The sequence below is a fragment of the Patiria miniata genome, unplaced genomic scaffold, assembly GCF_015706575.1.
Source record: "Patiria miniata isolate m_02_andy unplaced genomic scaffold, ASM1570657v1 HiC_scaffold_17, whole genome shotgun sequence".
Classification (NCBI taxonomy): domain Eukaryota; kingdom Metazoa; phylum Echinodermata; class Asteroidea; order Valvatida; family Asterinidae; genus Patiria; species Patiria miniata.
Genome location: NW_024037055.1, coordinates 13,546,410 through 13,561,199, shown reverse-complemented (window position 1 = coordinate 13,561,199; position 14,790 = coordinate 13,546,410). Strand labels below are relative to the sequence as shown.

General features: G+C 39.9%; 1 protein-coding gene across 1 annotated transcript in view; it reads right to left on the bottom strand.

Moving 5' to 3' along the window:
* The window catches only part of LOC119723898, a 67,283-nt gene that overhangs the window by 21,505 nt on the left and 30,988 nt on the right, over positions 1–14,790 (bottom strand). Inside the window, exons 28-39 of the mRNA XM_038194801.1 lie at positions 13,945–14,061; positions 13,655–13,793; positions 13,106–13,286; positions 11,836–12,112; positions 11,249–11,438; positions 6,201–6,528; positions 5,896–6,015; positions 5,676–5,804; positions 3,177–3,317; positions 2,038–2,421; positions 1,388–1,531; positions 425–602 (exon numbers count right to left, since the gene is read on the bottom strand). Coding sequence (XP_038050729.1) covers positions 425–602; positions 1,388–1,531; positions 2,038–2,421; positions 3,177–3,317; positions 5,676–5,804; positions 5,896–6,015; positions 6,201–6,528; positions 11,249–11,438; positions 11,836–12,112; positions 13,106–13,286; positions 13,655–13,793; positions 13,945–14,061 — 2,328 coding nt within the window. The remainder of the gene's footprint in view (positions 1–424; positions 603–1,387; positions 1,532–2,037; positions 2,422–3,176; positions 3,318–5,675; positions 5,805–5,895; positions 6,016–6,200; positions 6,529–11,248; positions 11,439–11,835; positions 12,113–13,105; positions 13,287–13,654; positions 13,794–13,944; positions 14,062–14,790) is intronic.

The following is a 14,790-nucleotide window of genomic DNA, read 5'->3' as shown; positions in this document are numbered from 1 at the left end:
TAAAACAAATCCTCAAAAGCCACGGATCACGAAGAAGAAAATGTTAATGAAATCTTCTTCAATAAAAAGTATGATTTGATTAAAAACCTCAAAGTGAATGAAACAAGGCCTATCAAAAAGAAGGAAAAAAAGATAATAAAAATACGCTACCAAAGCACTCTGGTTCGAATGGCAGTAATACACGTGATATACTGGTAGATGCGCAACGATAGTAATTTAAAATTGTGTTACGGCTGCCGTATCAATAGCCACTACGTAAATAAATGTTTTCTTTTGAAGCTTCAAATGCATTTAATTTGACTAGCAAGTTTCACCAAATTTAGTGAAAACAATCGATTTGAAGGATATTTTAACATATTTCAATCAAAAAGAATGCAACAATTATTGCACGAACTCCTAGTATAAAGTGAGGTTTTGTTCTTACTGTAAGTTAGATCAGTGCATTGCGGAATCACAAGACACCCTTGATGAATGGGTGCACATGCACAGTGGCCTTCGCATGTTGTAGGCATGCAGCGACGCAGCAGGACAAGAGCGCCCTCGTTTTGTGAAGTAGGGGAAGCCTCAAAAGTAGAATGATGGCGAGTGCTTGGTAGACCGACCTGGAATGGATAAAAAGACGACAGTGAGACAGAAATCGTGAACAAAAAAATCCAAATTGAATGCTGAGGAAAAGTAAGCTATTTATGTGTGATGAGAGACTTGTGAAAATTCTTCGGATGGTGAAAGTTTTGTCCCAATTCACCTTACTTTCAATTTTTGTTTTGCCATTTTCAAGGGTATTTTGGTGCCTTTTTATGCTTATGAAAATTTCCATATTCATGAGCAAAAGTGTGATGTCATTTCAGTCAGAAACATAAATGTTACTATTTTAGCACGGTTGCCAGAATTTTGGATATTTTGCTGTTATAAATTTTCTTTTCTTTCGTGATCTGTTGTTTTAGTACATGGCAGTAAGCCAATGAGCAAACTTTTCTTACAAATGTTTTCAATGAGCAAACTTTCGGGTTCACAATGTGAACAGAAAACACCTAAACTGAACAGTTTCTTCCAGAAATGACATCACAGCAACAGCACCTTCACTTGTCCAGAAAAGCATGGACAACTTAAAATGTTTAAAGAAGTGCACTTTAGAATAAAATTAACCAAAAAGGGATGTCAAATAGTTTTCGTACATTTCAGAGAAGAAGAAAGTTGCAAAAACGTGTTCCTCAGAAAACTGCATCTTATGAACCCTTTAAGTATTTTTTTTTTAGATGTGTACTTTCCAGGGCTAATCTGTACTGTTTCAGCAACCACCATATCAAATGTTAGACTAATCGGTTTTAATTTAAATTGAAAATGATCTATGGTTTTGTCGATTGAATGGAATGAAGCAGCAATTTACCCCATTGACAGCCCAGATGGAGATGTAGAGATACGGAGGAGTTAAATCCGTTATACTGCCCTCTAGTGTTATGATGGCTGTCTGCGCGATGCCCTCATCCAATGACATGCCGTCATAGCTATGATTAACACGGACTGGGCCACTCTAAAAAAGGTGGGAAAAATGAATTAACTAGTGTTTGGAATGGTGGCATTGTGATGATGTTGATTATACCAGCCAAAAAAGAAAGATGAAGAAGCTTTCAAGATAAATTATTGCTTGCGATACAAACAGTGTGTCAGGATAAGGGCATAATACTGCCTTAAACCTCGCAAAAACCAGTTGATCCGTGTTGTCACGCCTCAGTGACTCCCAATTGAGAAGCCTTGTTGCTGAAAACAGTATACACGGTCTCCTGTTATCCTGAATTTATAATTAAATTTGAGAATGTTTTATAATAAAGCTGTGTTTCTATTTTTGGCTAACATGGACAAGATCGCAGAAAGGATAAAGAATTCAGATTTGGAAAAGAGAAACTACGATTGTTAGAACTATCAAATATTTACAAAGCTTAACAAAAATAATAGTTCGGATTTTGGCTCCAATGCCAGCAAGTCCTTCACAAAACAACCTTTTGGGGAATTCAACAATAACGAAATGTGTAGAGATACCAGAGTGAGTTCCGAGCCGCCATACGTGCGTCCGATGGAGACCAAGTAGTGGCTGATACCAGAGTGAACATCAGCAAATCCCAGCCAGGCAAGGGCCAAGGAACCAAGGGATGTGCGGGGGTCTTCTACCCACGTCATCCAGCCAGAGTGGTAGGGTGGGGGCGATGGGGTGGTTGGTGGACTCTGGGTCGTGGTGCTGATTGAGTCAGTGGTGTTGGCAATATCAGTGGTGGAGTTTGTTGATGAATCAGTGGTGTTGTCAAAATCAGTGGTGTTGTCAAAATCGGTAGTGTTGTCAAAATCAGCGGTAGAGTTGGTTGAGTCAGTTGTGGTAGCAAACTCGGCAGTGAAGTTGGTTGAGTCGGTAAAATTGGTGCCATTAATCTGCATTGTTTCAAGAGATATAAACAATAATTAGCGTTTTGGTCCAATGGTTACGGTATTTGACTCGTGTGTCAAGGTACGAGGGTTTGAAACCTGGCGGGGAACATTGTGCTTGTGTTCTTGGGCAAGACCCTTTACTACGATTCCCTCTCTCCACCCAGGAGTGTAAATGGGTAGCTGTGAAAGCAAAGACCAGAATGTGCTTGTCTGGGAGCTGCTGCAGAAACTGGTCTCACGGCCTGAAGAACAGGGGAAATAATTTTGAAGCGCTTTGAGATCTTTGGTTTAAAGCGCTATACATATTAGAGCCATATTATTATTATTATTTTAAATATTATATTTTCTGCTGACTTGAAGTATGAACTGTGGACGCACTCCTAAACTGCCCAAAAATGAATTGAGCCTTAAAGGGGTATGTAACTATATGTATTCCAAGTATCTCGGGCCTTCACATTAAAGCAATATTGGCAGTTTGAGAATGGATCATGGAAAGGTCAATGGATGACCAGAAAAAAAAAAAAATTATAATAACAGATTTTCATAGTGCACCAATATCCACTGGAAAGCACCGATGTCACTTGCCAAAAAACACAACTTTGAAAACAACATTTTGCAAAACTTAAGGTCGTTTCAGAATGCTTCAGATTAAAGCTTAGCCATCATTCTGCCTTATACACAGTTGCTAACTACAGTTCCAAACGAAAGCTATTCACACAAATATAGAGGGATACTGTCAAAGTTGTGAAATGACTCACTGTGGTTTGTAGGTTTGCGTCTGTGATAGGTGGTGTTACTGGTTCGGTTGGATCAATCCAGATGATATGATGACGATCCAAGTCAGCAGCACTCTCTGTACCCACGGCAAACGTCCCAACAGACGGTGGACTACCATCAACCTGAGGTAGTCGAACAAACAAACAACAACCAAAAAAGGAATAGCCAGTTTGACTAATAATAATAATTTTAATAATAATATATTACCCTTGATTGGACTTTTGGGAGACATCCCCATATACAATATGCACAACATTTCGGTATGTTAACTAATTAGACCAGGAGCAACAAATATAACCCAATTGCGACAATAAAATTGTGCCTCTAAAGGGGGGCTGTAACATTAGGTTCATGTCTCCCTAATGACTGATGTCTCCCATCATGCAAAGAAATTATGATAACGTGTCTCCTGTTAGTGGTACCTTTACACGTATATAGATTTATATAGCGCACTAATCTGGAAACCCAATCAAGGCGTCTTCACACGAACAATTGTCATTCTCCAGTCTAAGTGAAGTAACATGTGCAGTAAATGAGATTTTAGTTCTCTTTTGAAGATGTCCAGGCATTTTATTTGAGGAAGTGTCACAACAGGGACTTGCTAATTGGCAGGTGCTGCCGTGGTGAAGGCATGCTGACCATAGCGGGAAGTTCTAGTTCTTGGTTCTGCAAACAAGTATGATCCAGAAGATCTGAAAACCCGACCTGTTTGCTTTAATCAAGAGAGATAAGCTCACGGAGATACTGAAGAGCACACGGAGATACTGAAGAGCACGACCATGCATGATCTTAAATATTAGAAGACATATCTTGATGTTGATCTTTTGGATATCGGAAGCCGATGTAGCTTTCTCAGAATATAGACTGAGGCAGCTCTCTCAGACTAGACCACAAATGTACTCGGAGATAGTCAAAGAACACTTACAGCGATTCAAAACAGCGTTGTAAAGACTCGAGTCAGTGAATCTACTCAAGTCTTACTCGACTCACATTTTTTTGGCGACTCGAGTCATAGCGAGCACATATGACCCGACTGGACTCGAGCCCCTCATCAGAGGACTCGACTCGACTCGAAAGCTACACTCAAGTCTCAAAACTTTGCCAAAAAAAATTGCCTTAACTTTACGGTCACAGTCAAGGTGTGGCCGCTTATGGCAACAAAATACGTCGTGTCAAGGACTTCAACCTTGTGGTATTCTAATGTAACGTAAAAACTGCAATCCCGGAACCATGCTTTAAACTTATTTCCCCTTTCTTGGTTTCATGTATCAGCTTAGGGAGATTTTGTAAACGCCCTTGATGGAATTATAACTACGGCTAAACTATGTCCTGCTTCCAAATAAATAGAAAAATGTATTTCAAAAAAAATTGAATAAGTTTTAAATGTTGCAATTTGGTTTTTATGCTGTCATCATAACAAAATACTCGAGACCCAAAGTCAAACACAGATAAAATCAAAGTTTCACGTAATGTTAACTGTAACCTAGATCTTTGGTAGAAACGTCAAACAGAAACTGTCTGTTGGGTACCATGCAACATATTCTAAGCTTTTGGATCTTCATAATAAACTGGGGCCTTGCGTTCCTTCTTCCATTATACAATTATTAGACGGTGTTCAAAAATCAGTGACTCTAATTGACTCGAGAATAAATTTGACTGGACTAAACTCACTCGACCACACACTGTGACTCGTCTCGACTTGACTCGACCTTCTTTACCTGATGACTCGACTCGACTCGAGTTACTTCCTTAAAATGACTCGAGTCACAAACTTCATTGACTCCATCACAACTTTGCTAAACAGCTGCAATCATGTATAAATTACTACTGAATGAATGGTTGCTCCATTCAATCTTAAACATTTGCGACTGCGTCGTCAGTAATGACAAAGTTTAATAAAGAAACTATCAGCTACTGGGGACCAGCTCAGTGCCAAGATGGTTGGTCACATTGATGATCCTAACCGTAATACACAGCAGCATGGATACTGATATTGGACTGTGTCATTTTGACATAGAATCATCAACTTGCGGTTGATTCATTGCTGTGTATTTCACAGAAATAATAGTTATCTTTTAGAGCCTGATTTTGTTAAGCATGACGTAGCTTGCGAAGTCGTCACGACCTCTTCATTCAGCGTTGTGGCAAAATCCCTTCGCTCACGTGGCCACCTATGGGCCAGAACCCAACACTCAACATGGACGCGGGATACAACCTGCCCGCCATCTATGACGATCTGCTCTCACGTGACCGCCCCAAAGGTGCACAAGTGAGCGGTGGGATTTAGCCACAACGCTGCGTGAAGAGGTCGTGACAACCTAGCAAGCTATGTCATGATTAACAAAATCAGGCTCTAAAAGATAACTGTTATTTGAATCAACCGCAAGTTGATAAAGTTTCCTTGATTGAACTTATGGTTAATCAACACCACATAAGGACTGGGGTTGTTTGGTTGTGTATGGATGTTGGATGTTACTTACCAATAAAGGCTCCGTCTTGGCCTGTGTGCAGAGGCCAGCAAAGTTACAAGCCACGACGGTGATGACGTAATGACTGCCTTCATGTAATGTCAGATTGGTGAAGGTGTGGTCCAACTCACTCCCCGCAATCTGTTTTCAAAAACGCAACGACTATCATATTTTGTTCACCCGTAATTTGAAAATTACATTGTAATTTGGTTTCTCTTAATAAGGTGTTTACCTTTATTGGAGGTATATTGACATCTCCATTATGATGTGTGTTGACGGATACAAACTGGTCCTTAATACCGCTCTCAGGGTCATTGAACTTCCAGGAAAAGTGAATCACATCCCGCAAAACCTGAGACAAATAAAGAGAAAATAAAAGATGTCGAAGTTTTACTCAGATGCAAGATCAAGAAAAGCTGGCAAGTTGCAACTTCATTGGATAGAACATATCTGTACCTGTTTGTCAGATATAGGATTAAGATTATGATGAAGTAGAAAAAGAAGTGCAAAATAGCCTACTGTGATCAGAACTCCTACCTGAGTATTGTTGACAGCCATGCCTCGTGTCTCGTCAACAGCAGGTGTTTCCAGCACATCAGGTGGACTAGAGTCTACACGGAACCCATTAGATGTAGCCTGACTCCACATACCAAGCCGGTTATAGGCGCGCACCGTGACGTACATGTCGGTGTCGTTTGGCATCTGGTCTGATGCTGACAGGAATATCAGAGCGTCTTCTGACAGCTCAATGCGCATAGAGGGAAGAATGTCTTCAGCTCCTGGTGCTGTGCCAGCGCGCCATTCGTAGTGAGAGAGGCCTGAGTGAGGGTCATGAAAACCCCACCAGTGAGCTCGGAGCTGGACCCTGCAGGGAATATGTATCATTAGAATGAGCTTTGAGACACGTACACACCTGCAATGATTCGCGGCAAAACGATGTAGCCATTTTAATTATGTTCATTACTTTTTTACAAAATCCGACTTTGGTAAATGGTCAACCCAATAGTGGTCAGATAAATAATTTGGTGTTACGTTCAGGGATTAACTTATGGAACGCCAAACGTACCAATTTATGATGTTACCGGGTAAACGTAATTTGATGATGTCGTCAATGCATTATGTAATGTAGTCAATTCATTATGTGATGTAGTCAATTCATTATGTGATGTCGTCAATCCATTATGTGATGTAGTCACTCCATTATGTGATGTAGTCAATTCATTATGTGATGTAGTCAATCCATTATGTGATGTCGTCAATCCATTATGTGATGTGGTCAATCCATTATGTGATGCCGTCAATTCATTATGTGATGTAGTCAATCCATTATGTGATGTCGTCAATCCATTATGTGATGTCGTCAATCCATTATGTGATGTCGTCAATCCATTATGTGATAGTCAATTCATTATGTGATGTAGTCAATCCATTATGTGATGTCGTCAATCCATTATGTGATGTCGTCAATCCATTATGTGATGTCATCAACCCATTTACGTGGAGTTACTGCGTAATGGATTGACAACACCGCATAATAGATTCACTACATCACATAATTCGGGAGCCAGGGTGACCATTTTAGCTGAATTTCGGCTAAATTTGACAGAATTTTTCGGGACAAAAAAACGAGTGAAACAGAAAGTCTAGCAGATCGATTTCGTTTAAGGAGCAAGCAGAATTTTTTTAAATTAGTAATTTGACGGAAAAATATGGCAGATTTGAAAATATAGCCGATTATTTTTGAAAAAGCTTCAATTTGAAGCTGCCTGACTGTAAAATACTTATGCCAGGATAGACACGTGCAGTAAAAAAAAAATCAATTATAAAGGAAATTATAAACTGCATGTGAGCATAAGTGTTTATAATGAATTCCGTGTAATGATAGGTGATTTGGCATATTTTTATTAAATCTAGCAGATTTTGAAAGTGCATCTAGCAGAATGCTGCCAGTACCTTACGGTCACCCTGGCAGGAACTATATAAAGAGATAGCTCACAGCGTACTGCATTGACCATGATGGGTATACTCACGTGGAAGCACGCAGGCGTGTGCTGTGTTAAAGTTGTGCACATTGTGACTCTCGATATCAGACGTAATGTTATCCTAATTATCAGACACATATTACCATGAAGACATTGTCTGTTTTTATGACACTTTGGTCATTGTTATTAATTATAATAATGGAACACAGAACATGTTTAAATTATCCCTTGAGCCCAATGACAAGTACCAAGCACATTTTGCTAAAATTAATGTCATCATCGGCGACGTCAAATTATATAAATGTCGTGTCTAGTCAGGTTTTATTATACGGCAATAAATACGGTCGGCGATCTTTGAAGACGCGCTTTCGGAGCCCTGTAGTTAATTTCTTTATCATAAATTCATGATGCACCGGTATGCTTCAATTTTGGAATGATTTCGTTTTCATCAAGAAAATGAGCCGTCTTGCTGTACGATGGAGAATATAGGTACAGGGAAGTGTATGAAGAGAGCCCTAGGGTGGTTGGGCATTTTTAATAGTTTTACCAGATCCAGATGGACCTTGCTGAGGATGTGCTAGCTATAGCATCGCTGTTTGAGACAGGCATGCGAAAAAATTATCCAGTGAGTTGTTATGTAACTGAGAAGAAGAGGGAATTAAGAAAACAATGGTGGAAGGAGATTAAGCTTGTTGATAGATTTATATGAACCAGTTTATCTGTTGGAGACAGAGATCCAAGGGCAGGCTAATTAGGTTCACATGCTCAAAACAACTGAGCAGAAGGGCGGATGGCGGATCCAGGCATTTTTTTCGGGGGGGGGGGAGGGGAGTCGGAGGTCAGGGCCGTCAGGGTTTTTTATGTCCAATTGTTGTGGACAGGCGGTTATAAAAAAAAACCCAGGTGATTATTGTTATAATTTGTGTGTGTCAGGGGGTTAAACCTTACTGCCTGCAAGCTATCAGAGGGGGGAATGAGGGGGGGGGGGGGGACATACGCTTTAGAACGGCACAGATCATTACAGACTAAAATTTTTCATGTGCCGCGAAAGACAACGAATTATATCAGGAATTATCGATGGGTGGCAAATTGGGATGGGATTACGAATTAGTGGAACAAGAAAAGTACTAACAGGTAGTGTGGTTATAGATCAGTAAATGTTTGATTATGATCATGTAATCCTACAAGACAAATTGAAAATGCTGAATATGTCAACTTCTGTAATTAACTGGTTATGTCCCACCTTAGTGGTCGTAGTATGTATTGAGGCCTTTTAAAATATCAGATTGTCTTGACTAATATACCTATGAATCCGCTAACCGTGTAACTGGTCATAAACTTGTCGTGCTATGAAACATTCTTAATACCAATTAACAAATTGAGATACATTCTGTATACATATTTATCTTTTCGATTAGAAACTTTCATCAAAATAGAAGTATATTATTCAGATTAAAGAAAGAAAGAAAAAGCGCCTGGAAATTTAGTGGGGCCTGGTTTAATATACTGATTATCCCTAACCCAGGCTCTTGTCTTTAATGAATTTCGAATAAAACTTTAATCAAAGCCTCCAATATTGTTTGCCTAAGCCAAAAAAAAAAGATCAACACAAAAGTTAATTACCAACAATATTGTTGGGCACGATTTGGCTTTTTTTTCTGTGACACATGTGCTAGGTACTTGTCAATGGGATCGAGGGATTATTTAAACATGTTCTGTGTTCCATTATTATAATTAATAACAATGACCGAAGTGTCATCAAAACAGACACTGTCTTCATGGTAATATGTGTCTGATAATTAGGATAACATTACGTCTGATATCGAGAGTCACATGTTCACAACTTTAACGCAGCACACGCCTGCATGCTTCCACGTGAGTATACCCATCATGGTCAATGCAGTACGCTGTGAGCTATCTCTTTATATAGTTCATGCCAGGGTGACCGTGAGGTACTGGCAGCATTCTGCTAGATGCACTTTCAAAATCTGCTAGATTTAACAAAAATCTGCTAAATCATCTATTAGGCCAAAAAAAAAAGTCTCCGGTTTCTGGTATGCGCGCGCGTCGCCGTAGCCATGCGCGTCGGCAAAATGAAAAAGTTTTTTTTCAATGAAAGATGATGTCTCAAAACCGCCAAACTCACTGGTTTGACTGGAATCCTGCTGCTGCACAATTTTAACGTGTTTTTAGATGGGGTTATGATCGAGAATAAGCTTTATGTTTAGTCGGGCACCATTTGCAGTCATCAGCCGACATTTGAAGCCAAAAAAAAAAGTGAAAAAATAAAAGCTGCGTCGCCGCACCACTTTTTGGGCAAGCTCCATACCAGAAACCGGAGACTTTTTTTGGCCTTATTAAACGATATTCATTTATAAACACTGATACTCACATGCAGTTTATAATTTTCTTAAACAAGAGTAATATAAAATTTGCTTTAAAAAAATTAATTGATTTTTTTTTTACTGCACTTGTCTATCCTGGCATAAGTATGCAGTCAAGCAGCTTCAAATTGAAGCTTTTTCAAAACTAATCGGCTATATTTTCTAATCTGCCATATTTTCCCGTCAAATTACTAATTTTACAAAATTCTGCTTGCTCCTTAACGAAATCGATCTGCTTAACTTTCTGTTTCACTCGTTTTGGCCCGAAAAATTCTGTCAAATTTAGCCGACATTCAGCTAAAACGGTCACCCTGGCTCCCGAATTATGTGATGTAGTGAATCTATTATGCGGTATTGTCAATTCATTACGCAGTAACTCCCGAATGGTTTTGACGACATCACATAATGGACTGACTACATCACATAATGGATTGACTACATCACATAATGGATTGACTACATCACATAATGGATTGACTACATCACATAATGGATTGACTACATCACATAATGGATTGACGACATCACATAATGGACTGACTACATCACATAATGGATTGACGACATCACATAATGGACTGACTACATCACATAATGGATTGATGACATCACATAATGGATTGACTACATCACATAATGGATCGACTACATCACATAATGGATCGACAACATCACATAATGGATTGACTACATCACATAATGGATTGACGACATCACATAATGGACTGACTACATCACATAATGGATTGACTACATCACATAATGGATTGACTACATCACATAATGCATTGACGACATCACATAATAGATTGACGACATCACATAATGGATTGACTACATCACATAATGGATTGACTACATCACATAATGCATTGATGACATCACATAATATATTGACGACATCACATAATGGATTGACTACATCACATAATGGATTGACTACATCACATAATAGATTGACGACATCACATAATGGATTGACGACATCACATAATGGATTGACTACATCACATAATGGATCGACAACATCACATAATGCATTGACTACATCACATAATAGATTGACAACATCACATAATAGATTGACGACATCACATAATGGATTGACGACATCACATAATGGATTGACTACATCACATAATAGATTGACTACATCACAATATTACGTTTACCCGGTAACATCATAAATTGGTACGTTTGGCGTTCCATATTAACTCACCTTGAGGATTGGTAGGTGATATCTCCACCCTCAGGACCGCCGTCATACACACTCCCCGCTACCGGGGGCGAGTCATCCACCATGACCCCATCAGAGGTCACTGAGGTACAAAGATCGGCAGCATTACAAGCCGCCACCGTCACATAGTAGATCAGACCGGGCACTAGGTTCAGGTTCTCCGCAGTGACATCTAGAAAGTGAATCGGATCAACACTGACAATTAGCACACTTTGTTTGCATGGAAAGAGGGATGTCATGGTAATAAAATGGGGATTGTGGAATTCCATAAAAAAATCTACACCTACACACCAACGCAGAACCATGCTACACTCAGTAATACTTGACAAATTCACTTTTTAATCACAATTTCAAAACAGCTTGATTTCAGGTAGTATTTGAAAATCTGTTAATTTTACAGTGTTTTGTTTAAATCACATCATCTTTTCTTAGCTTGACAAAAAGAAATCTAAAAAAAATCAAACGTATAAGTTATGCCTTTTTTAGAACAATGCCTCTCTCTGCTTGAAGAACATAAATGTCGTTAACAAAACGGAGTGGTTCCAGTTTTCGTCAACAGATTTACTTACAAGTGTTCAAGCCCACAAGCTGCTCTGGTATGATATCACTACACCCTCGACATATCCCAGCTCTCCAGGAATATCCAACGATGGCGCTGTGAGGATCATGAAACCCTTCCCAGAATGCCCTGATCACCGTACGATCCTCCTGGAAGTCTCGGTCTCTGTGATTGGCCGAGGCGTTCGCTGGGTTTCCGTCAAATACGTGGCCGACCAATGGCGGGCTTGCATCAACTGTGAATGCTCCGTAACTCTTTATTGTAATCAGGCCTACAGTATTGATGGCCTGGATGACATAATTTCAAACTGAAGATTTAATCTTCCTGCCATCGAATCACCTATATTGTTCCTGTCAGTGAAGGTTTGTTTTAGTCATAGGCTTCAAGTCTCATTTTGAGCCTCTGTCGAGTTCAAGTTCCATCCAAATGCTTGGTGAGGTGAGTCTTTGTCAGGATCGAGCGATTATGAGTGGATCACATAGTTCAAGTCCAGTCATTACAATCCAAGACACAAGTAATAGGTAGTGAATACGGACAAAGTAATGCCTTTTACTATTCAATTGTAATAGACCATGGGCCAAAATCTGTATCTTTGCCTCGGGAACTAGTTTGTTAACTTCCAATACCTTGGGGAGCCAATATCGACTGTCCACCCTTAAACCATGTTATATTTGAATACTATGCTCTGCATATGCTCTGCATGTGCTCTGCATAGCCAGACAGCGTCGCCGTTTACAGCCGAGGCTGGTACGTAATGGCAGCAATGCATCGCGATCGCCCTCATGTGGTATAGTAACATTGGGGAAACAGTCCTCATTATTTCTAATTTGTGCAAACGATGTGGCGTGCACATTGTAAAATATCAATTAACATGTTCAAAACTGCTTATAAATGAGAAATGAAGTTGCCACTAAACAGTTAAGACGAGATTGCACCTTACAGGCTTTGGCCCATGGTGTATGAAGCTAAATTACCCGACTTAAGATGTTCGATTGACTGGTGACTAAACTTAAGATGGCTTGACTTGAAACCCTTTATTTATTTCTTATTTTAACTGGGTAACCAATTCAGTGGAATCCACTGGTCACCCATGGGGCCCAGTAAAGAGAAAACAATGTCAAGAAATTACAGTTCTACACGTGGAAAGTACTGCTACGCCAACCTGACCCCCCTTCTGACAGACCTTAGCACGTTTCTCATAGTGACAAATAAATCTCCAGTACAGTATCATTTGAGTCAAAACAAGTAGCCACTGCTGCTATATGAAGGTTCTGGCCTACCTTGACTGAAACAAAATACGAGTGACCTTCTTGAAGAAGCAAAGGTCGTGATGCGCCACTGACTCCATTCTCTGTACTCTCTCTAGTAAATGGCATGATGTCTGCATGACCTGGATGTGATCCGACCGCCCACTCGTAATACGCTACACCACTCTCCTGGTCGGAGAATACATTCTCCCACCTGAAAATACAATTCAAGCAGTGGTGTTTGACAACAACAAAGTAGATGTTTTTCTGAATTCATGTTTTGTTTCTTTCTGAAAATTTACCGTGTACTATAAACTAGCATATCTCAAATGTGTCCTGGGGCCCATTTCATAGAAAGAAAGAAAAAAATAGGGGAAAGTTCGCTTCCGCTTTCGCTTTCGATTGCTAGGATCAATCTTAGAGTGGGGACTCGTCTTAAGTCCTAAGATGAGTCGCTAAATAAGACCAGTTTCGTGGAATCGGCCCCTGCTATCAAAAAATGCAAGTTAAGTTGCTAGGATGTTACGTGCTCCTTCATCTTTCCCTATGAGTGTGTAGATTTGGATTGGATGTTGACCACACCTTGCTGAGATGGAAGTTGTAGATCGGATGAAGCTGCCTCCAATGTCCAACGTATGATCAGCACTGACGACAGGCGGTGACGTATCAATTGTGATTGGGTCTGACATTGCTTGTGACGACAGACCTACAAAGTCAGTCGCTGGGTAGGAAACAAATTATTAATTGAAATCATATCAGTTTGGAAATCCTATTCTCTGTGGTAATGGAAACAACTGACACGATATGCAATTAAGGAGAAAGGAGATAAAATTGTGGGTAATTTGTTTTTGGTTTTTGCGTCAGATGCTTACCTCGAACGGTAGCATAGTAACTATGACCATTCTGTAATCTCATGTTGTGTATTATAACACTGTCGGTGATTCCAACACGGGTGAAATCAATCACGTCGCCACCACCTCGCTCTGAACCTGAAATATCAACAAGTCGACAATTAACACAATTTGAATTCACAAAATTGCTGTAAAAGTTTGATAACACTGCTTAATAGATAATTCTTAATATGCATTCATAAATACCTATTATAAGACAGTTTAACCTTTCCTATTGGCCGAGAGCCATGGATTGGCGGTCTTAAACGGTTGATAAAACATCGGCTGGCTGGTCTTAAACACTTCTCCGGTTTCACATGAAATGCGACTCCTATGAAGACTCCTATGAAGTCTGGTCCCTTCTACCTGTGTATTGGTTGAACGTTCACAATCTTCACTTTGGCATGCGCAATACTACCAATGAGTCCGCATTTGGAGAGTCTTAAGTTCACACTACACTGGCACCGCCGCATTCTGCGCCACATAATGCAGCACGTGCCATGTGCCACGTGCCACACTGTGCAGTATGCACCACGCGCGCCAATCTCCATATAAGAAGTTGTTACGACTACTCGTGAGAGGATCATACCATCAAACAGCTAAACGGGAGTTTCGAATGGAACAAAATAGTTGAACATTTATGATTGTTTTTACCTTTTGATCAAAAAGGTATTTATGAATGGGAATCAATATGTGCTTGGCCGGTATAACACAAGTCCGTTTAAGACCGGCATGGGACTGGTTGCCGATAAACATTATCAGCGTTCATACCCCACACCGATCTTTAGACTTGTTTAAAACAGGCCAAGCACATATTTATTCCCTTAA